This window comes from Perca fluviatilis, chromosome 16, assembly GCF_010015445.1.
Source record: "Perca fluviatilis chromosome 16, GENO_Pfluv_1.0, whole genome shotgun sequence".
Lineage (NCBI taxonomy): Eukaryota > Metazoa > Chordata > Actinopteri > Perciformes > Percidae > Perca > Perca fluviatilis.
The window spans coordinates 22,353,104-22,367,089 of NC_053127.1; the positions used below are offsets into that span (position 1 = coordinate 22,353,104).

The 13,986-nt window shown below is 38.2% G+C and overlaps 1 protein-coding gene across 1 annotated transcript in view; it reads left to right on the forward strand.

Annotated features, from left to right (window-relative positions):
- The window catches only part of ephb4a (eph receptor B4a), a 40,008-nt gene that overhangs the window by 11,908 nt on the left and 14,114 nt on the right, over window positions 1-13,986 (forward strand). The window contains exons 2-3 of the mRNA XM_039777803.1: window positions 10,131-10,201; window positions 12,530-12,811. Of these exons, the coding sequence (XP_039633737.1) occupies window positions 10,131-10,201; window positions 12,530-12,811 (353 nt within the window). The remainder of the gene's footprint in view (window positions 1-10,130; window positions 10,202-12,529; window positions 12,812-13,986) is intronic.

The following is a 13,986-nucleotide window of genomic DNA, read 5'->3' on the forward strand; positions in this document are numbered from 1 at the left end:
TGTCCTTTAATAGACTAAAGTGCTAAAATGTGCTGTACAGGTCACATCTGTTTTACAAAGGCACTTGCCTTTCAATCTTGTAGAGTCAAGGTCCCTGTAAAGAAAGAAATACACGTTTTTCAAGCTCAGAGGAAGTTTCAGCACAGGTTTTTAAGATTAAACGATGGGACACGCTTACTAAAACAAGGCATTCCTCATCTCTCCATGTTTGCACATGCTGCATATGTTTTTAATTAAATAAAAGTGAGTAATGTAATGTACATTCCCTTAATACTGTCAGACTATACTGGCTATACTAATCAATACATGTGACCCCAATTTCAAGTAAATGGCCTCTTATCGACAGTAGCAGGTAGGATTAAGTGTAGGAAATTAAACTAGATACAGAAATACAATAGAATGTTGAATATTGGTGGGGAATGCTTTGTCTATTTATTTACATCTTAGGCATTTAGTTAATATAGTCTAGTTCAGAAGCCTGTGGATTATTATAATTGAGTGTATTAACATGCACATGAATAACCCGGGTTATTAGGTTTACTCTGGTTATGATCATATTTGGGATATTGTGTTTACATGAGCACAGAGAAATCTGGTTATTCATATTCCCTTTATACATGAAAAATACTAGTAGCAAAACTGCTTAATTAGGTCATGTAAACTCACTCACTGTCATCTTTAGAAAGAGAATTTAAGGTAAAGAAATTATGGATGAAGAGAGAAGACAAAATGTGTGAGTGGAAAGTTTGTTTTAGGAGGGACAAAATGTCATGGATACATCTGCAACGATTAGTCCATTCATAGATTTGAGAGAAAATTAATCGGAAACCATTTTAACTAATCGTTTTAGTATTTTTAAAAGCACAAATGCCAAACATCTCCTGGTTCCACACTCTCAAATGTGAGGATTTGATGGTTTTCTTTGTCATACTGTACATGATAGTAAATGGGATATCTTTGGGTTTTGGGTTAGTCGTCTGGCAAAAAAAAAAAAGAAGGCCCAAGTCATGGAGTTTCATAATGAAATTAGTGTCTCCAGGTTACAGTGGAAATGAAGAATCTGCTTGTCTACCCCCAAAAGCAAGAGATCACACACTACTAGTTTGTCTTCGTTCTAATTTTGGCATCATCTCAAGTGTTGTCTCTTTTTACTTCATAGTATTCTTTATTTAAAGACAGCATGGCTTGTGTGGAAAAGCAGAGGTCTTAAAAGGTGCAGCATACCCTCCTAAAATATACTGAGTTGATAAAAAGTCTTTTTTAACTTTTCCTTTTAATTCATTCCTCCTCATAGGATTCTGTATCAGGAAGCCACCAGGGAGTTGGCATAGCCTGCAACGATGTTCTCTAGAAGCCTTTCAGTTTTTCACAGAATCTAGTTATTTTTGAAAAGGGATTGAGAAAGTGGTGCCCTTAATTGGAAGTAGCGGGAGGTGAATTCACTCAGTGGCAGATCAATATTCCGAAATAGCTGAAATGTGCTGTAAAGCAAGGCAATTTAGTCAATCACACGGTATGAGGGATAGTGCAGCGAATTATGTGTTTCGAGCTCAGAGTTTTTAAATGTGCCTACTTAGAACTGAATTCTGAATAATAAAGGATTTAACCCTTGTGTTGTCTTCTCGTCAACTTTGAAAAAAATACTTATTTTTTCAACGTGTTTGTTTTTGCTTTTTCCAACGTTTTAAATTGTTAAATTTTTCCTCTACACATTTTCAGCGCTTATTTCTACGTCCCATATTTTCTGATATAAAACAAAAATTGAAAACGGGTCAGTTTGACCCAAAGTCAACACAAGGGCAGAAAAAAAGAAAGTAAGGTTTTTTCCCTTTCTTGCTGTTGTTGAAATAAATTTAACTTCTTGCCAATATTAGTCAGTTAATTTTGGGCAGATGTCAAACAGTAATCACATTCCATAACTACACCCTAATTTATTGTCAAATATGTCACCTCTCTGTAGATCATTTTTTATCTGGTGTAGTCTCTTTGGGAGTATGTTTGGCCTCACAGCTATGTGGATTTTGTTTGTCTGAGGGAGAAAGGCTGTTCAGCAGTTGACACCATGGGTCAAAACTCATTACTCGTAGGCTGTTATATAAAAAGGCACAGAACCAAGTCAATGTCTCACGTCCTCTTAACTTTAACCTTAACCTCTCATTTTATGTGAGGGTCAAAACTATTAATACCACTGTGATTAAAGTAAATATTGGCCTTGAACTTGTGTGACTTACACTTTACCAGATTTTTACATTATATTACATTACATGTCATTTAACTGACACTTTTTATCCAAAGCGACTTACAATTGCTATATATCAGAGGTTGCACACCTCTGGAGCAACTAGGGGTTAAGGCTGAATCTCATTTCTCCGTCTTACCCCTAGCCCTTGTCCCTCAAAACCGAGTGGTAATGAAATGAGACACCACTTGGTTACGTCATCATACATACTTAGGTCTGTTTGCAATAAATATTTTTATACACACTGCATGGTGTGTTGTATATCTATTTCAGTTATCACTGTTTTGAATGTCATTGATGTTCAGAAACACTTTCTTTAACAAAAAGCTGTCTTTATTGCCCAATAAAGTAAACATAACCGGCAAAAACATTATATAAAATATATTATATTACAGAACCATTATCAACTATTAGAACCGTAACTTACATGTCACACATAAAAAAAGGCACTCAAATGTATAAAACTAAAAAAAGACCCACAAGACCACAAACAAACAAAAAAACTACAGCTCTTCTGAAATTCCAGACCCCAGTCTAATGCCTGTTGGCCAGTAACCTTTCCCTCCAACCAAATTTCTTTCATTAGTGTCCTGTATCATAACCAACAACATGAACAGGAATGAAATGATTACAATAATACAGTACCAATACAATAATGAATGGCTACAACATGAATGCAGAAACTTCTGATCGTTTTCAGCCCGAAAGTGGATCAGCTGCCGGGTTTCCTCAGGCGTCCCTTTGTGTGATACAGGACGGTAAATGTAAAGCACGTATCGATGTCTCCAAAGCAAGTAGTGTTATGCACTGATATCAAACGAAATTCGCTGCTAATGGAGTTTAGTTAAAACTGTAGACATGCATGGAGTCCATTCAAGGCAGAGAAATGCGGGACTGTTGTGCAAATCAGCAGTGTAACGTTAGCGTAGCAAACTGTTGATTTTTAAAAACGTTTCAATTAAGAACATGGTTGCAAATATGTACGTACAGGAATGTATAGAGCACAAAACAAGACTGTCGTAATTTTTAAATAAATTCTTTAAGCCGAAAATACTTACATTTATGGGTCTCTCTGGTCGATCTGGTCAGTGTATTCTGGGTACCCCTTGCTTTCAAGTAAGCTTGCGACTTTGCTTGGTTTTAAGGGGTATCTAGACCTTCCCCTTAGCCCTACCCCTCGATCAAAACGAGAATTGGGATAGCCCTTAGGCCTACGTGAACGCGCAAAACTAAGGGGAAAGGGTAAGGGGATGGGGTAAGACAGAGAAATGGGATTCAGCCTAAGTGTCTTGCTCAGGGACACATTGGTTGATGTCGAACCCACACCCATCACCACCACTATTTAATGAAAAGGGAATGGCAATGAATCATATATGTACTTTTGGGTATCTGTATTATTTTGTTTTTGTGTTCCAATGCCAGAGAAAAGCTTTTTGTAAAATACTTTCCTCTGTTATAATACACAGATCTAAACTGTTTAACACTGATCTACAAAGGAAAAGGTGATTTTCCCGGGGATCAGAGCATATGTTCAGCTGAAAAACAGCTAGCATTTAAAAAGAGTTTCAGTGTTGTAGTGAATTTGTTAGTTGTTAGCTAAAGGACTCTGAGATAACTGGAAATGATTAATGTGATGGCTCTGCCCAGTGAATCTGTGATGACCTGTAGTCAATACTCAGTGCTTTGGGTCAGTCAGAGTCATTCACAGTAGTGTGGCATCTTTGGTTTCTGTCCAGTATCAAGCTCCCTGCCTAGCTAGGTCACATCCTGTCCTGGGACAGAGACCAACCACAACACATATTGATATGCGTCCCTACAGACAAGTAAGCAAAAAAGTGTCAAACATTAACACCCTTTCTTCATCTCCCTACTCCACGACACACACTTAAGGTTGCTGAGCTCATCGACACGTGCCACAGAAGGCTTTTGTTATGCAGCAGACGAGGGGTCAATGCGTCCTGCTTGGTTGCTGTGCATGTGAGTGATGTGCTTGTTGGCGGCCGTCCCTCCACCAGACCAGGAGACAGGAAGGGGATGGGAACTAAAGGAAGCTGAGGTCTAATCTCAGTAGACACAACTCTGTCAAAGACACACAAACAGGGCTCACACACATTCAGTGCAAAAGTTGTTATGTTCACGTGCATACACTTACCTACACTCACAGAAACAAAGCTGGCTGGAAAGCTCGTGAAGAGAAATCATTTCCCATTTTTTTCCATTTGGATTCTTCATGTGCACTATGGTAGATAACCTGAGTGCCAAATACATCTTAAATTAGCATTTTTAAAGATTAACCAACGATATTCTTTGTAACATGCTCAAAAATACCTGGAGAACAATCGTTCCTATCACATAATGAATGGGATAATTTTCTGCAAAGGAATTATTTAAAGACTCCCAACAAACAAAATACGCTTCACTGACTTTTCTAGTAGCAGCTTTAATCCATCAAACATCTATCAGACAACCTTATTCATTTTACCTATAGTTAGCCATGTATGAATATTGGCATCTCTTGGAAACATCTGCTAATGTTACTATAAAGAGAAAATGAAGGATTCAATAAAGGAATGGTTCAACATTTTGGGAAATGTGCTTATTTGGCTTCTTGCCAAGTTAGAGAATACCACTCTTATGTCCACATTAAGCTACTTCCAGCAGCCGGTTAGCTTAGCTTAGCACAAAGACGGGAACAGACCCAAGCTAGCAGTTTCCAGTCTTTGCGATAAGCTAACGGTACAGACATGAGAGTGGTATCGATATTCTCATCCAACTCTTGGCAAGGAAGCGAATAAGCATATTCCCCAACATGTTGAACTACTCGTTTTAATTTAAATGCGAAACATGTAGGCTAGGTATTAAATTGCCCGAGGCACCAGATCATCCCATACACATGTCTGATTTTAGGGTATTGGCTTTGGAAATTTTAGAACATGTGCTAGCAGTTACCCTCAAATCACACAAGGTTCTAAGTTATACCTGGAGGACAGTAACTCCCCTATCAACAAATGGCATGGAGCATGGAAGGGAGCAGCTTTAAGTCCCAAACCACCAAACGAATGTTATGCAAGCAGATGAGATTCCTTTGCTTAGCAATTCATGATCTATTTCATTTTCATGTCTTGTATTTATTGAACTACTTCATGAAAAAGTAAAAAGATTTTGTGTTAAAATAAAGCTGCACAAGTGGTTCATGTCAATAGTTGCATTGGGAAGATGTGATGCAAAAGGAAAGTATTGAGCGCAAATACATTATAATGACACCAACTTGTTATCAGCATGTCATGGCTTCATGTTAGCTGACCAAGCACTTGGGGAAAAAATGACATTGAGAGGTAGCTCTAATATTGGCAAACACACTAATAAGCCCATCTAGTTTTTTTTTTGTCATCTGTAAATCCTTCTAACATCTCTTCCCCTTCTCACATTCCTCTTTTTCATTATCCCTGTTCTTCCCCTCTGTCTCCATTTCTCTATGTGTATGAGGGTAATTGGCACTCTGTTTCTTTAATTAAAATGAGGTCTAATTGTAGCTGAACCAGGGCAAATGTTCATAGGCCTATAATTTCCCTATCACACTCCAGAGCCACAGAGAAAGTGTAAAATAGGGAGGGAAAGGGCACGCGGGAAAGAAATGAACACAAATGTGAAGAATTGTGAGCAGGATTTAGATGAAATGGCTACTGCTCTCGAATTTGAGGTTGGTTGTCTAAAGCCTGAAGATGTCTGTATAATGAGGGTGTAATAGTCGCCATGTAGTCCCCCTTTGTGAAAAACACAGGGTCAGGTTTTAAATTTGATACAAAAAAAAGCACTGCCTAACCCTTACCTGTGTTTTTCTAAAATTAATTGATAAAAAACTATACCAAGACAAATTCTGATATCTCAACACACCTACTTCAGACCTGCCTCTGTGTCGTTACCTGGGGAAAAAATGTCTTATGATGTTAACATTTTTTCCATAATTGTAATTCCAAGGCATAGTTCAAGTCTTCTTGCCAGCGCCAGTATCAGTTTAGACTTCTCTGCTGTCTGCTAATGTGGACGATTGTACTGTAATTACTGTACAATTGTTTGTTTTGGGTGTTAAATGTGGCCGGATGAAGAATTTTCATTGTTCCTAAATTTTTCTAGCACTCGGGGCAGTTTTCCGGCGGTGGGTGGCCGCCGCTGTTATAAGAATGTAGGGGAAACGCCAGCTTCCTCTAGCAGGGCTTAAGTCTGAGCCTACTTCAGAGAAAGGCAAGGCCGTGCATGCACATAATAGAAACACTCACCATCTCATCGAAACACTCACGCTCACACATCCTGTCTCATAAACCTTAATGACAGAGCAGTGATAAACAGTGATTATCATGCTGGGGGGGAGGAGTGGTGTTTCTTTTCCACTACTTAAAAAAAAATCTGAATATGAAACGGAGGCAGGTGTGGAGACGGTGAAGCCTGAGTATTATGAAGGTGTTTATTTTATTTATTTTTTTATTATGCCGGAGTAAACTCGAGCTAGACTAAATGCGGAGAAAGCACCAGCCTGAACTTTGTCATCCAATTATCACCTCTCCCCTTTCTCTCTGCAGACTTCCCTTTTTTACTCTTTATCGCCTCGTATTGTTGCTATAAAGCGGACAGGCTTCTGTGCTTTTGTAGTAGAAGAGGGAGAGAGGCATGTATGTTTGTGTTTCTTTACGAGGAGGTTGCACAGAGAGAGTGTGAAATGAGTAGATTGTAAAAGACAAATGGGTAATAAGTAATTGATTCGAGTCACATTTACCTCTCAGTGTGATATCATGACGGACCTGCTGCATATGTGCCAACCCTGATAATTAGTGATGTCAAGTCATTGCTTTCATGTGCTGTGTATGTGACCGGCCACTCAGATGATGGGAACGAGAAAATGGAACTGAGGTGGAATGCTGTAAGAAAGATTTAAATAATTTGGCTGTACGGCAGTGGGAGTGGGTTCGAGAAGGGGATAAATACTGCGTGTGTTGTTCACTGAGGAAATGTATTAAATTAGCAGGAGCTACGATGTGAGCAGCGGTGGGCGTGATCGAGTGATCATTGAAATCATTCTGAAAAAAAATAACTGATACTAGATGTTTTTCAATTGTTCTTTTACAGTTTATTGTTTTGTATTAAAATGTAAATGGGTTGCAGTTTAACAGGTTTTTCAATCTAAAGGATGCATTGGGGCAGTGGAAGATATATATATATATATATATATATATATATATATATATATATATTATATATATATATAGTCAAGGCAATCTACATGTATTGCCTATATATGTATTACTTTGTATTTTTATAGACATTGGGACTTCTGACCAACTATATATACTGTATTATTCTGTCAATGTATCTTATATTAATAAGATATTATAATATTTCCGAGTAGTGGGATGTAGAATAATTCATTAAAAAAGTTTTTTATGGGAAAATAAAAAAGTTCTCACCTTCATCATGCACGATTTACCATAAATAACTGTATATAATTAGAATATCTTTGTATCCCTTTATATTCAGTTTTAAGTGTGGAAGGACTAAAGAGAGAGTTTAAACAGTCCATCCTGAATGGGCCGAGCTTTCCTGCAGTATCTGATCTTAAACCGACAGTTTACCGTTCAGTAGTGTTAAACAATAGCGGCAGCTGTAACATTTGTCTCAGTAGGAAGTGCCAGTCAGACTCTGTTTTATCTCTGAGTTTTTGTTGCGCCTTCATGTGTATTTCATTGAGATGTGGGTTGCTAAGTGGTAAATTTGATTGCCTCTCACTTTACACAGGATCACAGAGATTAGTAACTGTAGGCGTTGCAGTTATTTTTGAAAAATACTCCCAAGTGTTGGGGCTGAAATATATATTCATAGAGCATGAGGAGTCCCTGACAGCCTTCATTTCTTTAATGTTCTACGTAAAGTTTTTTCCAAACATCCTTTTATCCTGTACACAGTATTCCACAGGAAACTGACTGTAATCATTAACCGTTATTGAACAGACAAAGAAAATAACTTGGACACTGGTGTTAGGATTCCACTATAAGGACAAATTCTTATAATTCGGTGGCATCATTTCTCACATTGACACTTGTAGTCAAACTATCGGAGGTATTATATTGGATGTAGATATATATATTTTTTTTATTTACTAGGGCTGAAACAAATGATTCTTTTCATTATTAATGTATTGATTATTCTTTTGATAAAAATCACAATTTTCCAGTGCTAACCATGTCTTTCTTTCTATTTGAGGTGTTTTAGACTACATTCTGTTAAATGCACATTTTGAAGAAGATAACTGAAGATACTAAACAATTTTGTCTCTAAATATGTAAACCCAAAGTAATTATTAAACAAATCGAAAAATGATTATTAAAGAACAACAGGGCCATCTACGGTAATCTCTGTGTTTCGGGCTACAAAGCAACATGTTGAAGTAAGAGGTGGAAAAAACATCTTAAATAGTGGAGAAATGCAACACTTTGGCCTCATCCAGGATTCAGAGGGAAATATTTTTCAGATCTTTTTTTTCTGAATGTAAGAATTATCTTACTAAAATTGTAATTTTATGGAGCTGCCTTGGTAGCCAAGTGGTTACACACATGACGATGACATATAACTGCAACGTTGCTGGTTCAGTTCCAGCCAGGGACCTTTGTTGCATGTCGTATCCCCCTCTGTCCCCCTGTTGCCGTTCTATAAAAATAAAAAAAAGAAGTGAATTATGGTTGCAGTTTAGGCATAATTTTATTATTAATGTGAAGCAGTATTACTAAAATCATTAACGTGATGGAAATAATTATAGTTAAATAAAGATGTTGAAATCAAAATTGGGGGGAAATAAAACCATGAAGGAAAACTGAGAAAAGTTGTTTTTTTGCATGCCAGGTCGTGTGTGTGTGTGTGTGTGTGTGTGTGAGAGAGAGAGTGTGTGTTTGCAGCGTTATGGTATGCCAGACTACTGTTGAGCCTTATATTGGGAGCCTGATTCAACAAAACATCTCAATAACCCCAATGATAAACTCTCACTAAAACCCCCATTTCCTCCAGCATCCATTTTCATGCGAGTGCTCAACCTGATCATGGCACACAGGAGAGCTGCATTAAATCCTGTTTATTGGTAAAACCAAACAGCCTCACCCTTGAGATGAGCTTCTGTGGGGAACACGTAGGGCTCTAAAAACCAGTCTGTGACAGAAAGCTCATCCCATCAGTATAAATACTAGTCACAATTCAGCAGAGACAATCTGCCAAGACAGCTGGGGGGAGAAAGATGTCCTCACATGAAAAGAAGTCCCTTCACCCTAACCTAACTTGCAAAGTTGCATGCAGTTCAGGTCCCGGATTTTATTGTGATACTGAATCATAGCAGAACTGCTCAGATTGTTTGTGAGCTGGCAGCCTGCCCCTCAAAAGATTACAAAAATCAATTCTATTGTAATCACAGATCGTGACTGGAACGACTTAAATCTTTATATTTGTGTGTCTGTGAGTGTGTTTCTATGCAAGTCTAGTCTGTTCTCTTGTTCCTACTACTTGTCCCTACTCTCTCTGGACAAAAGCGGATTCTTTTCTGCAGGTTTAGTGTGACCACAGGCATGGTGTGTTGCAGGTAACACAAGGGACGTGGGGGGAATAAAAACAAACATGAGATGAAAGACAATTTTAAGGTAGTGGGAATTTTTCTGTAGATGTAATTGACTGGTGAAACTCCATCTTCGAGCGTAATCCCAGTGTAAGCCATAGCTGATACTTGGCAGACAGCTTGGGACTTGAAATATGTTCACTCTTTGATTTTAAAGTCACTTGTGTGTTTCTCTGAATGTAAATGAGTCTTGTACGTGTCATTTTTATATTTCCTGCTTTTATATTTTACATCTTTTTTTCACAGAGGTCCTGATGAACACTAAAACGGAGACTTCTGATCTCAAATGGACCATCTTCTCACATGCCAAACCCGAGGTATGTAACCCCAGCTTCACCATGTTATCTGTATTACTAACACAACTCTTGTGGCGACTGGGGTTTTTTGGCTTCCAGCTGCTCCTTTGTTACTTTGGCTATAAAAGAGCTCCTTATATGGCAGGTAACTGACAGAATAAAAGAAACGCCAGAGTGAATTTGGGATTCAAAGTACATTGAAAGCAGATGCTTTGATATATCCCATCAACCTTGGAGTTGAAGTTACTGGCTGCCCATAATTTTGAATACTGCTGCCAAAAAATGACATATTTGTAATTTGATCAACTAAGGAGTGGTCGCTAGGGTATTTTTTGCCAACAGCGTCAGTAACCAAAACTGCTCAACTTGCTGATTTCTCAGAAGGAAAACGGTTACAGTAATGCTGGCAAGGAGATATCTGGAACCAGACAGAAATACTCAACAAATGTGTCTGCGCTTTTGATTAAAATGCAAAGCAAAACAGGCCGACAGTCTCTAAATAGTTGGCAGAGCCATTATCATTTCAAGCCATTGATCAAAAGCTTTAGATAGTAATGACAGGCAGCAGTGGGGAGATGCCGTGAGCTCACTTCATCAAATTTACAGATATAAAACGGTTAAGATATGGTTATTTATTTTTAGCATTCAAGGATTATAATACCATCATAGTAGATATTTGTGGGAACTTCCAAACATGTCAGATATAAATTCTGGCTTCTCAATTTCAGAAATACTTTTTTAACTAGAAGAAGAATAATGCCTTTATGAAATTCACACAAATTTTCACTCTGTTAGTACAGTTGCGCACACACACACACACACACACACACACACACACACACACACACACACACACACCCATGCTATACACACTAATGGAGAAATGTCAGAGTAAGGGGGCTGCTCCTTGGAGGAGCGCCCCGAGCAGTTGGGGGTTTGGTGCCTTGCTCAAGAGCACCTTGGCAGTGCCCAGGAGGTGAACTGGCATCTCTCCAGCTACCAGTCCACACTCCGTACTTTGGTCCGTACGGGGACTTGAACTTGCGACCCTCCAGTTCCTAACCCAACTCCCTACGGACTGAGTTACTGCTCCCCCAATTAAAAAAAAAAAAAAAACTATTTATAAGGACACCAAATAAAGCTAATATTCATGTTAAACCTCTAGTGTAAAACTATTTTAATAAAACCATAAGTATAATTTTGTAGTTTAACAGTGATGTGTATCAGACTTCTGTTACAGACCCAAATCTTGTGTAAACAGCGATAACGCACAATCAACCCTGTTCATGCATTAACACAGGTTGAATGCTGGTTTAAAGCTGTATGTGTCTAAATAAAACATACACATAAGTTTGTGTGTGTAAAAGTCGTGTCATTTACCTCGCTCAGACCTACAGTATGCTTTGTACTCAAAGGAATGTCAAACACATGGCCTATATTACTAAATCAGGCTCGCAGTAGGTATACGTCTGTATATTTGTACATCTCTCTGATTTTCTTTCAAACACTCATTTCTATCAAGTTCTTTCAATAATTTCTGTCAAATCCAGATGAGCCCTGTGCATCTCCATCACAGAAAACATTTTGTTCACAGAATAATGTACTGCCAAAGTCCTAAGTATTTATTTTTTTGGGATTGAAAGGGAAATTCTGCACTCCGAGAGATTCAAACCTGGATCTCAGTGGTCTGCTGCATTGTAATTCATTCACAGCAGTATTCTGCCTCACTCAACACATCATCTGCAAATGGATTTTTAAAGATTTACATATTTACATAACTGAATTTCTGAGCCTCAAGTTGAGCAAATCTGCTAAATTCTGCCCTGAGTATGTTAATTTCATGCTTGTTTTCTGCTCTTGGGAACGGAGTGATGGTGAACATGTTTGCTGTTGACTCAGAAGTCCGACATTAAAGCCTTTTTTGTTGCATTTGGCTCCCCAACAAATGTAGATTTCTGAGGAGGGTTTTCGCTTCATATGTATTTGTGATATCCCCCTTGTATTTCAGTCTAAAAGTGTGTTTGAAGGGTAAGATCCGTGTCTGTCCCGGATGCTGTGTGCAGCAGTGTGCTCTGTTTGACAAGTGAGATTTGTATTCCCACTAGCTGAGCTGCAGCTCAGCAGGAGGAATGATTTACCAACCCAGTTTCAAATTTGGGCTGGATCTAATTCCACAGCAGGCCAGTTCTGTCCCACGAGCCTCTGACAGGTGAAGTATGGCAGAGGGCTTTTAATGTGACCAGTTTTATAAAGACCCGAGTGAAAGTCTTTACAGGAGAAGTTTTCTGGGTCAGGTGTCATTTCAACTGGCAACCTTTGACAACCCTTTGTTCTCCTCTTTGCTCTCAGTGGGAGGAAGTAAGCGGTTTAGATGAGGAAAACAACAGTGTGAGGACCTATCAGATCTGTCAGACTGACAGCTCATCCAGCCATTGGCTGCGCAGCGGCTTCATCCAGCGACGTGGAGCGTCTCAGGTTTACGTGGAACTGCGATTCACCATGATGGAGTGTTCATCCAGGAGCACCCACCACCGCAGCTGTAAGGAGACCTTTAACCTGTACTACTACCAGGCAGACTCCAACGAGGCCACGTCCTCTTACCCGCCCTGGATGGAGAACCCATACACCAAGGTACTTCCACGCCCACCCTCTGACGGTATATGTCAATATGTCACAAATGCTCATTGTTATGGGATATCATGTTGTTTTTATTAAATTACACTTTTTTCTCTCTGTGGTTGTTAAGTACTATTTTGTATGGACTTTCAACATATTGAACATCTGCATTAAAGGGTTACTTCACCTATTTTTACATGAAGATCAGTTTCCTTATCATTGAGCCTGTGAGAACCACTGCGTAATTTGGAGGAACTTTTAGAAACTTTTTTTTACATCTGAGAACAGTTAATTATAGGGCTGTAACTAATGATTATTTTTAATGATTAATGCAATTTCTTTTCTCGATTAAACAATAAAGACTTTAGTATGCTCTGGAAAAATGCTCAATACATATTCTACCTTTTAAGTATGCTTAAGTTAAAAAATTTTTTTTTTAAAAACAACACATTCAGAAAAAAGAACAGCACTGTATAAGTTCTTGACAATATTAGTTACTCTCCAAAACTAGAAGAAGACCACATTTCATTATTTTTTATTTTATTTAAGAAGAGACAAAGCAAAGGATTAAAGGACTTAACTGGTTGTTTTGCATTTTTAGTCGATGTATGTATATCTGTATTGTACTGTAAATAATACATTTCACAAGCATACCAACGTTTTCAGATTGACTTCTAATATGCAGTTGGCCAGTTCATTTCTTTACAGTCATCAGCCTGCAGAGACTGAAACATTGCTTTAGTTATGTATTTATTACAGTCGACATTTAATCACTTTTATTTGTTTTCTCCAAGTTATGTTTTCGTCTCATGGGAGCAAGTCTTATTTTGAAAACTCTCTTCATCTGTGCATTTAATCTGTTTCCCAACCTGCGTGTTTACTTTATGTTTATTTTCTGGCTTTCATTTTCCAAATGCATAGTTTATAAGTGAAGGTCTTTTTGGCATCTCATTTTCAAACCTCAGATGTTGTGGCGTCCTTGAACACATCACCAAAGAGAGGTTTCAAAATAGTGCATGTTGTTAGACTTTATTACCATTTAATAATGTAACTTTGACATAAAAATAAAAGTGATGAATTGTTTACTGTGATGAATAACCTTTCATCCAAGCAAGTTCCAGGTCCCTGCAAGTTGAGTTTCAAAGCGTACTGTAACAAATGAGAAACAATGGCTGCCAGGAAATAAATCT